General features: G+C 44.7%; 1 protein-coding gene across 1 annotated transcript in view; it reads right to left on the reverse strand.

The window, feature by feature from the left end:
• Positions 1 to 206: 206 nt before the first annotated feature.
• The window catches only part of TRPC1 (transient receptor potential cation channel subfamily C member 1), a 48,490-nt gene continuing 34,744 nt past the window's right edge, over positions 207 to 13,952 (reverse strand). The window contains exons 12-13 of the mRNA XM_075570097.1: positions 13,616 to 13,810; positions 207 to 1,170 (exon numbers count right to left, since the gene is read on the reverse strand). Coding sequence (XP_075426212.1) covers positions 943 to 1,170; positions 13,616 to 13,810 — 423 coding nt within the window. The 3' untranslated portion in view covers positions 207 to 942. The remainder of the gene's footprint in view (positions 1,171 to 13,615; positions 13,811 to 13,952) is intronic.

A 13,952-nucleotide genomic window follows, 5' to 3' on the forward strand; every position in this document is an offset into this window, starting at 1 on the left:
ATAGGTAAAAAAAGCGTTCAAAATTATTCTGCCGTTTTCTACTACATACATTTGTGAAGTATCCTTTTCAACGATGACAAACTTAAAGACACTGAAACGTAGAAGCTTAAAAATGCTTGATGACGAAATGCGAGTGTCTTTATCTAATATTCCACCAAATATTCAAAAGCTGTGTTCATCCCATCAACCTCATTAAAATGGCACGTTGTTATTGGTGTTATTCAATTGTTTTTAATTCTTGCACATATTTACATATTGTTACTCATAAATGACAACAATCTTGGAAATAGATGTTATTATCTTACAAATCATATATTTTAAAAAATATAAATGAAAGGTTTTAATGAGATATGTTGTGTCCCCATACATTTTGTTATTACAATTTATGTATGTGTCCGTATCTCTTATAAGGGGTTAGTTTAACCTCCGGTTTGCTAGTAAAACAGATTTACAGTGTCGCGAAACGAAGCATGTCTAAAAAGTGTGTCACCAACATGAAAAGTTTGGAAAGCTCTGGCTTAGGGGAAAGGGAGCATTTGGCAGCAATGTAGCCATTAGCCAAATGTGAGAAATAAAAGAAAAGCATAATGGGAATATGATAAATCAGTTTATCAATACTATTTTACAGCAAGAGGTTTTTTTTTTTTTTAACCTTATATTGCATAAAAGTCACATATACATACATTATATATAGTGTCTTTGGGTAAAAATAGGGGTCTTTCACTCATGTAAATTAATGTTATGACAATATTAATTAACACTGTTTCCACAAAGAAAGTCCAACTTGCATTTGAGATACAATGACCCAACATAGTGTAGAGATTTGATGGGGAAAAGCACTGAACGTGACTGAAGATACCGACGCGAACTGGGTGAACATCAACATAAAAAGCTTTTTGGGTGGAATAAGCTCAGTTCTGTATAAGGTGTAACGGAGGGTTTTTAGTTCCTTGGATAGAACATTGCGTATTTGGAGGTCCGGAAACCAAGGAGATCCCTCATCTCATTCCGGAATTTCGATAGATCCTGGCGGAGCTCGTTCAGGTTTTCCACGGTGGCCTGATCCGTGCTTTGCATCTTCTGCCGCATGGAGGTCAAGTAACGGTGGACAAGACAGCACATGACCTTCTGGTAGTTCTCATCTCGCTTCTGCTTCAGACTCTTCCATTCCTACAAACAGAAAGAACCATTAGGCTAAACATTATTGACCACTTTCCTGGTTGCTCCTCACTAGTCTTTGTTTTCCTGCTCTCCAGCATTCCAGGTTCTTCTTTGCTAGTAGCAAAGTGCTGGGTAGATGGTCAAGTTTGCAGGTCTTAGTGTGGAGTTTCTGGGGTGCAATGGAGACTGCCCTCTATAAAATCAATGCATCCCATGCCCTACCAACACTACATTCACCATGCAGGAAATATATGTATTTGCTTTTTTTATAAGAGTTGGGTCCTTTTGGAAAATGTATGTTACATAGTTACATAGTAGATGAGGTTGAAAAAAGACGTACGTCCATCAAGTCCAACCTATGCTACATTTAGACAACAGATACTTTATCCTATATCTATACTTCCTTATTGATCCATTGTTTTTGAATAAATCTATTGTATCTGCCATCACAGTCTCCATGGGCAATGAATTCCACATTTTAACTGCCCTTACTTTAAAGAACCCTTTTCTTTGCTGCTGGTGAAATCTCCTTTCCTCCAACCTTAAGGGATGTCCCCGAGTCCTTTGTACTGTCCTTGGGATGAATAATTCTTTTGAAAGCTCCCTGAAATGTCCCCGAATATATTTGTATGTAGTTATCATATCCCCTCTTAGACACGTCTTTTCTAATGTAAATAAATCTAATTTACCTAGCCTCTCCTCATAAGATAGATTGTCCATCACCTTTATTAATTTGGTGGCTCTTCTCTGCACTCTCTCTAGTTCCAGAATGTCTTTTCTAAGGAGTAGTGCCCAAAATTGTACTCCATATTCAAGGTTTGGTCTTACTAATGCTTTGTAAAGGGGCATAATTATGTTTACTTCCCTTCCATCCATTGCCCGTTTAATGAAAGATAAGATTTTGTTTGCCTTTGCAGCTACTGCATGACTTTGGGCACTATTGCTAAGCCTGCTATCTACAAGCACTCCTAAATCCTTCTCCATCAAGGATTCACCCAATTTATCCTCATTTAATTTATTTATATAAATTAAATAGATAAAATATATTTATCTGTATTAAACCTCATCTGCCATTTACCTGCCCAAGATTCCATTCTATCCAAGTCCTCCTGGAGAGAAATGACATCCTGCTCTGATTCTACTACCTTACACAATTTAGTATCATCAGCAAAGATGGAGACTTTGCTCTTGATGCCAACCTCAACGTAATTAATAAACAAGTTAAAAAGCAGGGGTCCCAGTACCGATCCCTGAGGTACTCCACTCACGACTTTAGCCCAACCTGAAAAAGTTCAATTTATAACAAATTTCTCTTGTCTGTCGTTCAACCAGTTTTCAATCCAGGTGCAAATATTTTAACTGAGTCCAATTTGCTTTATTTTGTACATTAACCTCGTGTGTGGAAACGTATCAAAAGCCTTTGCAAAATATAAGTAGACCACATCAACTGCATTTCCCTGGTCTAAATTCATACTTACCTCCTCAAAGAAACAAATAAGGTTATTTTGGCATGATCTATCCTTCATAAATCCATGTTGACTATTACTAATAATTTTGTTTTCCATTAGGTATTCCTGATTATTATCCCGTATTAAACCTTCAATGTAATTTATGCATTAATCAAAATCATGGCATAGTGGGTGATTGATGAAGTGTATATATTGCTGCAGAATTTCAATGAAATCTGCGGGACATTACAGGATAAAGGGAACATATGGTTATTAGGGAGCTGGCACTATCCAGTTCCCTAATTAAATGATTAATCTATCCTGACTCCTGACTCATATTTCCCCCAGAACAAACATGGCAGTATGACCAAGGTGTGTATGTTATATGTCCAATTAGTAATTGACATATATAGAATAGTAACTCGGAAATCTCCACTCCTTGCTCAGCCTCTGGAGAAATGTTCCTCCTTATTTGATCTTTGGAAATACTGGTGTATGCAGGGGCACAGCCAGAAATTCATATTGGGGCGGGGGGGGGGGGGGGTTAAAAGTTGTTGTTTTGTAAATAAATCAATGTGCAGCATATCTGCTTTATTAATGTATTTATTATTGCACACAAAAGAATAAGACTCTTGTCTACACTTATGTTATTATAAATATAAAATAACAGAGGCAGTGGTTGTAGGATGGAGAGACAGAAAGGGGCGAGAGAGAGAGACAGAGAGAGAGGAAGAAGAGGGGGGATGTGGGCAGAGACAGAAGGGCAGTGGGTTCAAGAAGGCGCACAGAGGGGGAGAGGGGGAGAGAGGGAGAGGGGCAGTGGTTGCATTAGAGAGACAGATGGGCAGTGGGTGCAGGGGAGGGGACAGTGGGCAGAGAGAAAGGGACAGTGAGTGTAGGGGAGGGGGTAACGGTGCAGGAGAGAGGTCAGAAAGAGAGAGAGGACTGTGGTTGCAGGAGAGGATGTGTGGGTGCAAGAGAGAGAGGGCAGTGGACAAGGGTCAGAGAGATAGAGGGGGTGCAGGAGAGGGGGCAGTGGGCACAGAGAGAGATGGGGCAGTGGGCACAGAGAGAGATGGGGCAGTGGGTGCAGGAGAGAGACGGGGTGCAGGAGAGGGGGATGTGGCAGAGAGAGAGATGGGGACAGTGGGTGCAAGAGAGGGGGCTGTGGGCAGAGAGAGATGGGACAGTGGATGCAGAAGAGCGGGCAGTGGGAACAGAGAGAGAGATGGGGCAGTGGGTGCAGGAGAGAAACGGGGGTGCAGGAGAGGGGGCAGTGCGCACACAGAGAGAGATGGGGCAGTGGGTTCAGGTCCTACCTCTGAGGGAATGATTATAGAGGGAAGTCACATGTCAGACAGCCTCTGCACTGAATCTTTGCTGCCTGCCATGTGACAACCTCCTTCCAGGGGCTCTGTACGCAAGGGATTCTGGGACTGGTTGTACTGCTGCCTTTCTAAGTTGTGGCATTACATTATGAGCTGGACCACAACTCACTGTAGAGGTGAAAGGGGATCTGCCTCGCGCCCTCCTCCTTCTCTGCCACCCTGCTCCAATATATGAAGTTCTTGGGGATGTGCAAATACAGCCTTGCCCCCCCCCCCCCACCTGGTTGTGCTACTGCAAATATGTAAGGCTATTCATGGAATTGTGCAATGGGTATATTATCACTTCTATTCTGGATCCAGGGCCATGCGTAGCATGTGAGTAGGCCCAGATAGCTTAACTCGTCCCCTTTTTAAAGCACACAAAGTCCTTCTATTTTCTTCAACTTTATTGGGGGAGTTAACAGAAATAAAAATACTTGCACAAGGATATAATTGGAAGATTTCTCTTGTCAGGAGAATGACCTATGATGGGAAGGTGTTCTGCTGTGTGAGAGTGCCTCCCAGAGAGGAAGGTAAAAAAGGATTGCCTTTGCAGAAGCAGTAATGGAGGGGAGAGTGTACTCACTAAAGGCACGCTCAGACAGGCTGCTGCGGGACCGTGCTTGCGTTCGCGCCTCTGCCGCGCGCTCCTCCAGCCCAGCGATCTCTGCTCAAACTGCAGGCGTTGGGTCGTGGCGTTTGGGGGCGTGTAATGGACACGTCATGGAGCTGGCTCGCCTCTATTGGTTCAACCAGCTCATGTCACGCGACAGAAGCACCAAATTTAAATTCGGGTTGTGGCGGCAAAATGTCGCAGCGTCAACGCTGCACTTTGCCGCCGGTGGAGTTTTCAGTTTTAAAATTCCCACCGAACAACTTGAAATTGCGACTGACGTGCGCGCGCTTCACATTGCTTTCTGTCTGAGCTGGCCCTTAGGCAGCTTGTTAGGAAAAGGAATACACTTTCCTGTAACAGACAGGAACAGGCTAAGGACCATTCCATTAAACAGAAAGGGGCAGGGGACCTGGGCTAAACCAACCTTATGGCTATAAGGGTTGGGAGGTTGCCAGGGCAACCAACTAGTGGCTTTGTAAAGAGGTGATATGTAACAATAATGTAGCAGTTTACACAGCTCTGGCTGCATCAGAGCAGGGAAAAACATGTAACTTTCCCTGGGGAGAGCTGGCTGTGTGAGAACAGAGAAAATGTATAATCCTGTTCCAGGACAACGTCTATCCTTTTCTGCTAATAGTTAATAAAATTTTGTAACACCCAAAGTTCCTTTACATTATTTGTACTCCTCTACTCTTGTTTGTAGCGACAAAACATAGTATTCCTCCTTTATAATAATGGACATATTCAGTGTTCGACAAACCTATACATTTGCTCGCCCCGGGCGAGTGGATTTAACCCCCGGGCGAGTAAATATTGGCCCAAGCAGCACACGTTTGGTACTAGGTGTGCGAGTAGATTTTTTTGTGTGGCGAGTAGATTTTTTGGTGATTTGTCAACCACTGGACATATTTGTTACCATGATACAAGGTGCCAATATATTCAAAATGCAGTAAAACATGGATCCAGATATCTCATTGCTTAGCAATGATGACATGGAGTTTATAAAACCTTTAATAAAATTATTCAATTTATTAACAAATATTATTTCATACTTTTTTTTTTTAACTTTTCCCTTGGGCTGCTCCCTTTAACGCAGGAGTCAAATTTGTCAGGTTTTTTTTGTTTTTGTTTTAAATATTTAATTTTTTTCCCCATTAATATGTGTATTAATACAATCCGCACAATGATCAGTAATTAGCTAAGTTGCCGGTTAATCTGTTCTCCTGTGATCGATCTGCGAAGATTCGGCGCTGGGCTTCACTAAATGGCTGTCAGTGCAGCAGAAGAGGACCAAAGATGCAAAGTTCTGTGGGAAAGATCATGTGACCAGGCAGTCACTAGATACAATTGGTGCACTGCAAGAGAGAGGGCAGGGCTCAAAAGGGGTGTGCCAGAACCTCTTTCCAGAGAGGACACAGATGTGACTTTGTAAATGGTTGCTATAGAAATAAAAATTGCTTGTTAAGTTATAATACATTAAAAATGTCACAGTTGTTTTATTTTTTAAACACACGTATGATATTGCTTTGTCTGCAGCTTTAAAGGAGCAATCCAGGCAATGTGTTTTTTTCTTAAATAAATCAGTTCTGTAGTATTAGATAATAATTACTACCTTTTTTTATTTTAAAATGCAACTCTTAATGCCATTTTTAATGAGTATTAATATACTGAGCATCCTTTGATTTCTACAGCAGGTTTTAGCACACCTCCCCAGCAGTGCAAGATATTTGTAACACTTTCCTGTTTGTGATAATTTGTTGCCAATGTTCCCAGCAGTTTGAGCTGCAAACTGTAACAATAGATAATGTTAAGTTATATAAAAATACATTGTAGCTGCTGAGTTACACTGACTGAAGAATTGATTTGAAATTGAATGGTGGCCATTTAGTGAACCCTGGGAAGCAGGATCTTTGCTGATCGATCGCGGGAGAACGAATCGATTGGCAGCTTAGGTAATTAGTTTTCAAAAGCCGAATATATTAACACAAAAAAGGATTGACATTTTTTTAAGCTGCTTGGACTGTGCCCCTTTAAACAGCATCCCCGTTTTTAATATTACTTTTATTGTTTTGTTTTATAGAATCTGAATAGCGCTATGTTTAGTTCCGGTGACTCCCTAATCCCAGTGATATTTACCTTTTTATATGCCGGTAAATTCAAATATGGCCGCCAGGGTTGACCAATAGGAAGCCATAATACAGTTCTCTCATGAAATTCCGGCTTCCTATTGGCCCATGGGAGTGAAGCTTGGATGGTGTGCATTAGAGAAAATGTCTATTTTTTTCCCCCCTTATTTTTTGCATTTTCACAACCTTTTTAGGAAAGTTCACAATGCACAACATTTTATTTTCGCCTTGCCCGCGAACATGCGTGAAAAATTTGCCCAGGTCTCGGGGCCAGACTAATTTCCCCTAGTGTCCAGAAACACTGGCACATACAAAAGGGAAATGTCCCATCTTCCGTGAGGTGCCCGGGGCGATAATAATCGGGTGGGGTCAGCTCCGGGTTACGATTCTGTTAATCAATTCTAGTGGGGGAATTGTTGGTTTAAGAAAGTGGCGGTAGCTGTTACTGAAACCCGGTGATATAAGACTGAAACCTAAGAGGGAGTATGTTGTGGGATTTCTGGCTGGCTCATGGAGAGTGCAGATGGCTGTTCTCTTATCTGAGATCCCCCTAATAATTGCAATCTTATGCCTGCAGGAAACAGTTCCACATTCCAATAGGTTCCAATCACCTACTGTATTACTGTCTGGGAACCACATCTGTGCCAGAGAAATTAGTGGACGAGTAAGTTAAGGTGCCAATCAATTTATTCAATTAAAAACAAACTTTGATTTGAACAAATTAGCTTTATTTTGACTATTGTGGCAATTAGCTCTTAAAAATCCCATGTGTGAGCACAATCACAAGTCTCAGGTCTGCAGCCTGCCTTTCCTCATTATCTCTTAGCATGCAATGCTTCCACTGCAGCCAGGGAATCTGGGTAATGACGTGCAAATGAGCGATAGAAAACGCATTGTGAACTCATGCACTGGTTCTATGTTTCAGCTTAATGTCACATAACCACTTCACTGCCAGAGCGGCTACATCATGCAATCACATCCATGGCTCGCCCCTCTGCTGGAAAAGTCATATTTTTACCCTTTCACTGCCAATGAGCTTCATGGCACAACCCTGATTCAATCTGGTAAGAAGACAATGAACCCAGAGAATAAAGCAGTTACTGCATTACTGACTCTAAAATGGAGCTCTACCCAGAGCCCAGTGCTGCCTAAATGGCGAGACGCAGGGTAAATCCCCTAAAAAAAACTCCTATAATGTTAGTATTTTGCCCCCTCGGTTTTTCTTCATCTTTAGCATCTGGAGTGAACATTTTAGGCCATTCTTACTTATATATTTTATAGATCACTTTTTGTTGCTGTACGAGGATGGTTCTAACCAGCGAATGCACCTTCCAGCAAGAGCACCCTATAAATCTATTCCTACTACCAAGGTAACCACTGAAATATAGACCACTTACAAAGTCCTATATTTGGTACAATAAGTCAGTAAGCTCAGTGTTGGACAGAGGTCGTTTGTAACCCTTAGCTGAATAAACAGTCCTTCTCATATGTTTTAGTCTTGCTCCTTGACCATAAACAAATATTCCAAATTATGTTTAAAATTGTATTTATTTTTTTTTAAAAGCCAGGCATTCCTTGAAAGGGGACACGGTGAAACACCCCTGTGATGTTTGATAGAAAACCAAAATCACTCTTTAATGATCATGTCGTCATCCTTTCAAACCGCTGAGATTTCCTAATTGAAAACAAGAATCCACCCAAAATAGGTTCTCACGAAGCATGCAATAAGATGACACCTTTGTGAAATGTGGAAAAGACGTAGAACTTGACAGTGGGTACGGTCCACACTGCCCACATGTTTTCTCTATGCCCTACTGTATGTAACCATAGATTCTACCAGATCAAGGCCCTTTTTCGGAAGCTTCCCACCCCTGCAGGGATCTCTCCTGTGCATCCTGATCATTTTTTATCTTCTGCTTTAAGGCATCTATTATTCTCAAAGCACCAAAAACCTTCCTCACATTCCCTGAGTTTATCACCATCCAACTTCAAAGCAGCCGCCTACTTTCTTTAAGAGATCTCTTCTTGCCCTTACCAACGCGGTTTTTATTTTTTTAAATACAATGCTCTGTTCAGGAGATATAAGCGGTTGAAATATTAAATGTCCGGGAGGTTAAAATGGAGCTATCCCCAGAGCCCAGGGCAGTCTCAAGGTTCACTTCAGATGCTAGAGGTGAAAAAAAATAGAGGGGGCAAAATACTAACATTATATGAGTTACACTCCTATAGGCTTCTTTAGGGGATTGCTGCTTTTATACACGAACTGATGTCCTAATGCAGTGGTTCTGAACCTGGGTCCCAGGACGCCCAAGGGGTACATGAGATATTTTGAGGAGCGAAAGGTATATTCGGCGTATACAGAATGGACATTATTTGTGACTTTATTCACTTTGTCTCGTTTTTTGAATGAATGGAACTGGATCGATTCTGGTGCAAACTTGGTGAGACATGTCCCATCCTGACCAAGCAAGAGAGCTTACAAAGTTCTAGTCCCATGTGTCACAGCCTACCTCCGTGAATCAGGATTTTCTGCACTTTTACCAATCAAGACCAAAGTGAGGAACAAGCTGAAAGTCGAACATGACCTGACTCACTCTCTCACTCTCTCACTCTCTCACTCTCTCACTCTCTCACTCTCTCACTCTCTCACTCTCTCACTCTCTCACTCTCTCACTCTCTCACTCTCTCACTCTCTCACTCTCCTCCCAGAATGGAAGTGTTGGTTGCAAACACGCAGTGGTCTTCACACACTGAGACTACGTTTTGTTTGGATTCTCCATAAAGGCCTTTGAGTTGTTGTATCTTGTATTTGTGATGATACACGTAGTTTAGCATTCAAATAACTGTCACCATTGAGAGGAGGTATGTGCTGTCTCGAGGATCAAGAGGTACGCCAACCGAAAAAGGTTCAGAACTATTGTTTGTTTTTACTATGAAAGATGCCTCGTTGCACTACCTTGGCTACTGTCTGCCTGAGGTGTATAAAGCCTCAGCCATATTGGATTCATTAATCACTTCAAAAGTGAACACAGTAAGGTCCTGTAGTCGACCTTTGTAAGACTTTAAATGAAAACCTTCATCATCTTTCGTGCTTTTTTCGGAACAGGTCATCGATATGACCTCTAGAACTAGACCCAGTAGGTAAAGTCTCATGAACAGTTACATAGTAGAGGAGGTTGAATAATAAACACATATGTCCATGGAGTTCCACCTGCGTTACATTTGGTTGACCTTGTAACTCATCCTATCTGTGTATTTATATTGATAATATTTCCTCAAGTGGCATCACACATGTTCTTTCTGCTAGTGATAGGTTGTTAGGCTATGTGCCATGCCTGATGTTTGGCTCCACTGACCGGTCACTGCAAGATCGTCCCGTATGCTAATCCCCAAGTGACACGTGTAATATAGTCCAAAGCGGCCGTTAGAGCCGTTGTTGTACGAAAAAAAACTCACTTTGACGTCATTGGGACTTTTCGTCTGATAAAAGCCCAAATGGCCATTTTGGACTATATCGAATGACTTCCGATAGAAGCCGAATTTACACATGAGCTTACAATCTGTTTGATCCTTCAAAAACCAGGGAGAAAAGGTGACATCCTAAGGTCAGAAGGAGAGGACACTTGGATTTAGAAATGGCTTCACTTACTTCAAAGACAGAGCCATTAGCAGCAACATTGCAATCTTAGACAAGGAATCTTACTCAAATCTTTTAAACTCACATTCACTTACATTTTCTGGAACACTTCCCCAAACAGATGAGATAGAGAAAGCAAATGCAAACCAGGGAATATATAAATAATGTCTACCAACCACAACAAAAAGACCCTCATATGTTTGCACTCATATAGAACCTCCCTTTAGAAATATAATGAGATTTCACTTTTATTTGACACAATTTAAACGTTCTCATTCTTAGTGAGTGTAATAGTCTGAGGATCTCTAATAAAAACAATTAAAATACCATCTAAATCTTATTTCTACTGGTTATAAGTCTTTGAATAATGTAACCCAGTCCGATTCTGTGTTTCCTTTCAATAAACATTCTATGGTTTCTGGCTACAAAATAAAATGTTTTTGGAGACACACTGTAGTATACAATCTTAGACAAGGAATCTCAGATCAGCAGAGCAGCCATCTTAAAAACTCCCAATCACTCCCATTTTCTCATACACTTTCCCAAACAGATCAAAATTGCCAGCAAGAAATACAGAAATTTCATAAACAAAAAAAATTAATTTCATAAAGAAAAAGGATAGCTAAAAATGGTAATATAGGTATATCGATAACATTTCAATATGAAGGACTAGAACATTGCGATGAATCGGTTTTAGGACATGGTGGCGCAGCTAGTGCAGATAATGCCCCAACCTCACCAAGTAATCAGGCCACGTTTTGAGACGGGAGAATCGTGGCGTGTTCATGTGATAAGCAGAGATTCAATGGCAGAAGTGAAGAGACTAGAATGTAGGATTTGTTTTTCTTTTTACATCAGCAGGTGTATTGCACCATTATACCATCTAGTGCCAGACTAGAAGGCATTACATAGTCATGCCATATGGTCCTGTAACCCCTGCAGTGTTACACAGGAACACAATAAATAATAATTATTATATACAGTGTATATATATATATATATATACACACACACACATATATACAGTACTAGCTGAGAGACCCGGCGTTGCCCGGGATGTAAATGCGTAATAGGTAGTATTATTTATAAATCGTGGAACAATAGGTGAGTATTTGTTGTAAAGGTTTGGGGGGGGGGAGAAAGGGGAGCGGGGAGCGGGGGGGGGGGGGGAGAAAGGGGAGCGGGGGGGGGAGAAAGGGGAGCGGGGGGGGGGAGAAAGGGGAGCGGGGCGGGGGGGGAGAAAGGGGAGCGGGGGGGGAGAAAGGGGAGTGGGGGGGGGGAGAAAGGGGAGCGGGGGGGAGAAAGGGGAGCAGGGGGGGAGAAAGGGGAGCGGGGGGGGAGAAAGGGGAGCGGGCGGGGGGAGAAAGGGGAGCGGGTGGGGGGAGAAAGGGGAGCGGGCGGGGGGAGAAAGGGGAGCGGGCGGGGGGAGAAAGGGGAGTGGGGGGGGAAAGGGGAGCGGGGGGGGGGGAAAGGGGAGCGGGGGGGGGAAAGGGGAGCGGGGGGGGGGAAAGGGGAGTGGGGGGGAAAGGGGAGCGGGGGGGGGAAAGGGGAGCGGGGGGGGGAAAGGGGAGTGGGGGGAAAGGGGAGTGGGGGACGGGGGAAAGGGGAGTGGGGGACGGGGGAAAGGGGAGTGGGGGACGGGGGAAAGGGGAGTGGGGGACGGGGGAAAGGGGAGTGGGGGACGGGGGAAAGGGGAGTGGGGGACAGGGGAAAGGGGAGTGGGGGGGAAAGGGGAGTGGGGGGGGTGAAAGGGGAGTGGGGGGGGTGGAGAGCAGTGGGCATATGTATTGTCATAATTTATGTATGGGCATTTCCCCCCCCTCCTCCGTGCGTCCGTCCCCCTGCTGGTTCGGCTGGTGGCCCCTCCCCGTTCCCCGTGACTCCCCCCCCCCCCGTTCCCTGTGACTCGCGGCTCGCCCCCCCCTCCCCCGTTCCCCGTGACTCGCGCTCCCCCCCCCCCTGGCGCCCGCTTGGTCCCCCGATGTGCCGTCCTGCTGAGTGAGGCGTGCAGGCGGCGGCAGGAAGCGCCCTGTGTGGGCCTGAGACTCGTGCTCCCCCCCCCCCCCCGGCGGCCGCTCGATGTGGCGTCCGGCTGAGCGGCGGTAGGAAGCGCCCTGTGTGGGCCTGAGGCTGAGGCGGCATGCGCAGTGGGCCTGAGGCTGAGGCGGGGCGCGCAGTGGGCCTGAGGCTGAGGCGGGACGCGCAGTGGGCCTGAGGCTGAGGCGGGACGCGCAGTGGGCCTGAGGCTGAGGCGGGACGCACAGTGACTTACCTGAGCGGGTGGTAGCGCCGGGGAGGTAAGGGAGCGGCTGGGGTAGGAGGTCCGCGCTTCCCGTCCGGAGCCAGTGCAGGGCGGCGCACGTGATGGGGGGGAGGGGGCGGACAGAGGGGGTGTGTGTGTATAGAGCTGCTGTGTTGTGTGTGTGTGTGTGTATAGAGCTGCTGTGTTGTGTGTGTGTGTGTGTGTGTGTGTGTGTATAGAGCTGCTGTGTTGTGTGTGAGTGTGTGTATAGAGCTGCTGTGTTGTGTGTGTGTGTATAGAGCTGCTGTGTTGTGTGTGTGTGTGTGTGTGTGTGTGTATAGAGCTGCTGTGTTGTGTGTGTGTGTGTGTGGCCCGTCACTCCGCCTCAGGCCAATGAGAGGTGTGCGGGGGCGGGCGGGCGGGCGGCCCAAGGGACCAATGAGATTTCCCCTAGGGACACCCGTCATCCAGGCAGGCAGGCAGGCATACAGTGCTTTCACTAATATAGTATAAGATATATATATATATACACATACATATATATATATATGTTTCTGCGTTAGATGGCCCAGTCAGGCTCTGTTAACCCGTTAACATTTCAAGGACAACATGCTTCAATACTGTAACTCCTTCAGTGACAATTGGGACTTAAATGCAGGGGAGGCCAACTCCAGTCCTCAAGAGACACCAACAGGTCAGGCTTTCAGGATATTCCAGCTTCAGCATACAGTAGGTGGCTCAATTAGTCCCAGCTTCAGCACAGGTGGCTCAATCAGACCCTTCTTCAACACAGGTGGCTCAATCTGTCCCTGCTTCAGCACAGGTGGCTCAACCAGTGGCTCAGTCTTCGATTGAGCCACCTGTGCTGAAGCAGGGATATCCTGAAAACCTGACCTGTTGGCAACCCTTGAGGACTGGAGTTGGCCCACCCCTGCTCAAGGTCTCGACTGGATAAAATAGTTAGCGTATAAAGTCTGTCTCCAACTATCCAATTACAGCTTGCGGTGCGAACCTTTACCTTGAAGCTGTTCTGCCGCTTGACCTTTCCTGAAGGGGTAAGAGCGCAGATCCATTTACTCAGGCTGTTGAACAGATAGCAGATAGTCTTGGGAGAGGGAACAATGTTGAAAGGTGGAGGCAGGGTACATTTATCATCAAAGTAGCTCAGCCACAGCTTGGCCCGGGCAAACTTCCACTCGTTATCCTCATGATTCTAGGGCACCAAGGACAGAAAGACATGAGACGCTGAGAGAATGTGTAGAATACAGAGACATTCAACACTCAAGGTCATCTGTTACCATGATTTAACCTTGGGCGTATCTGTGTGGATCCAGTGCACTTTGAGGCTTTTGCAG

The sequence above is a fragment of the Ascaphus truei genome, chromosome 14 (assembly GCF_040206685.1).
Source record: "Ascaphus truei isolate aAscTru1 chromosome 14, aAscTru1.hap1, whole genome shotgun sequence".
Taxonomy (NCBI): domain Eukaryota; kingdom Metazoa; phylum Chordata; class Amphibia; order Anura; family Ascaphidae; genus Ascaphus; species Ascaphus truei.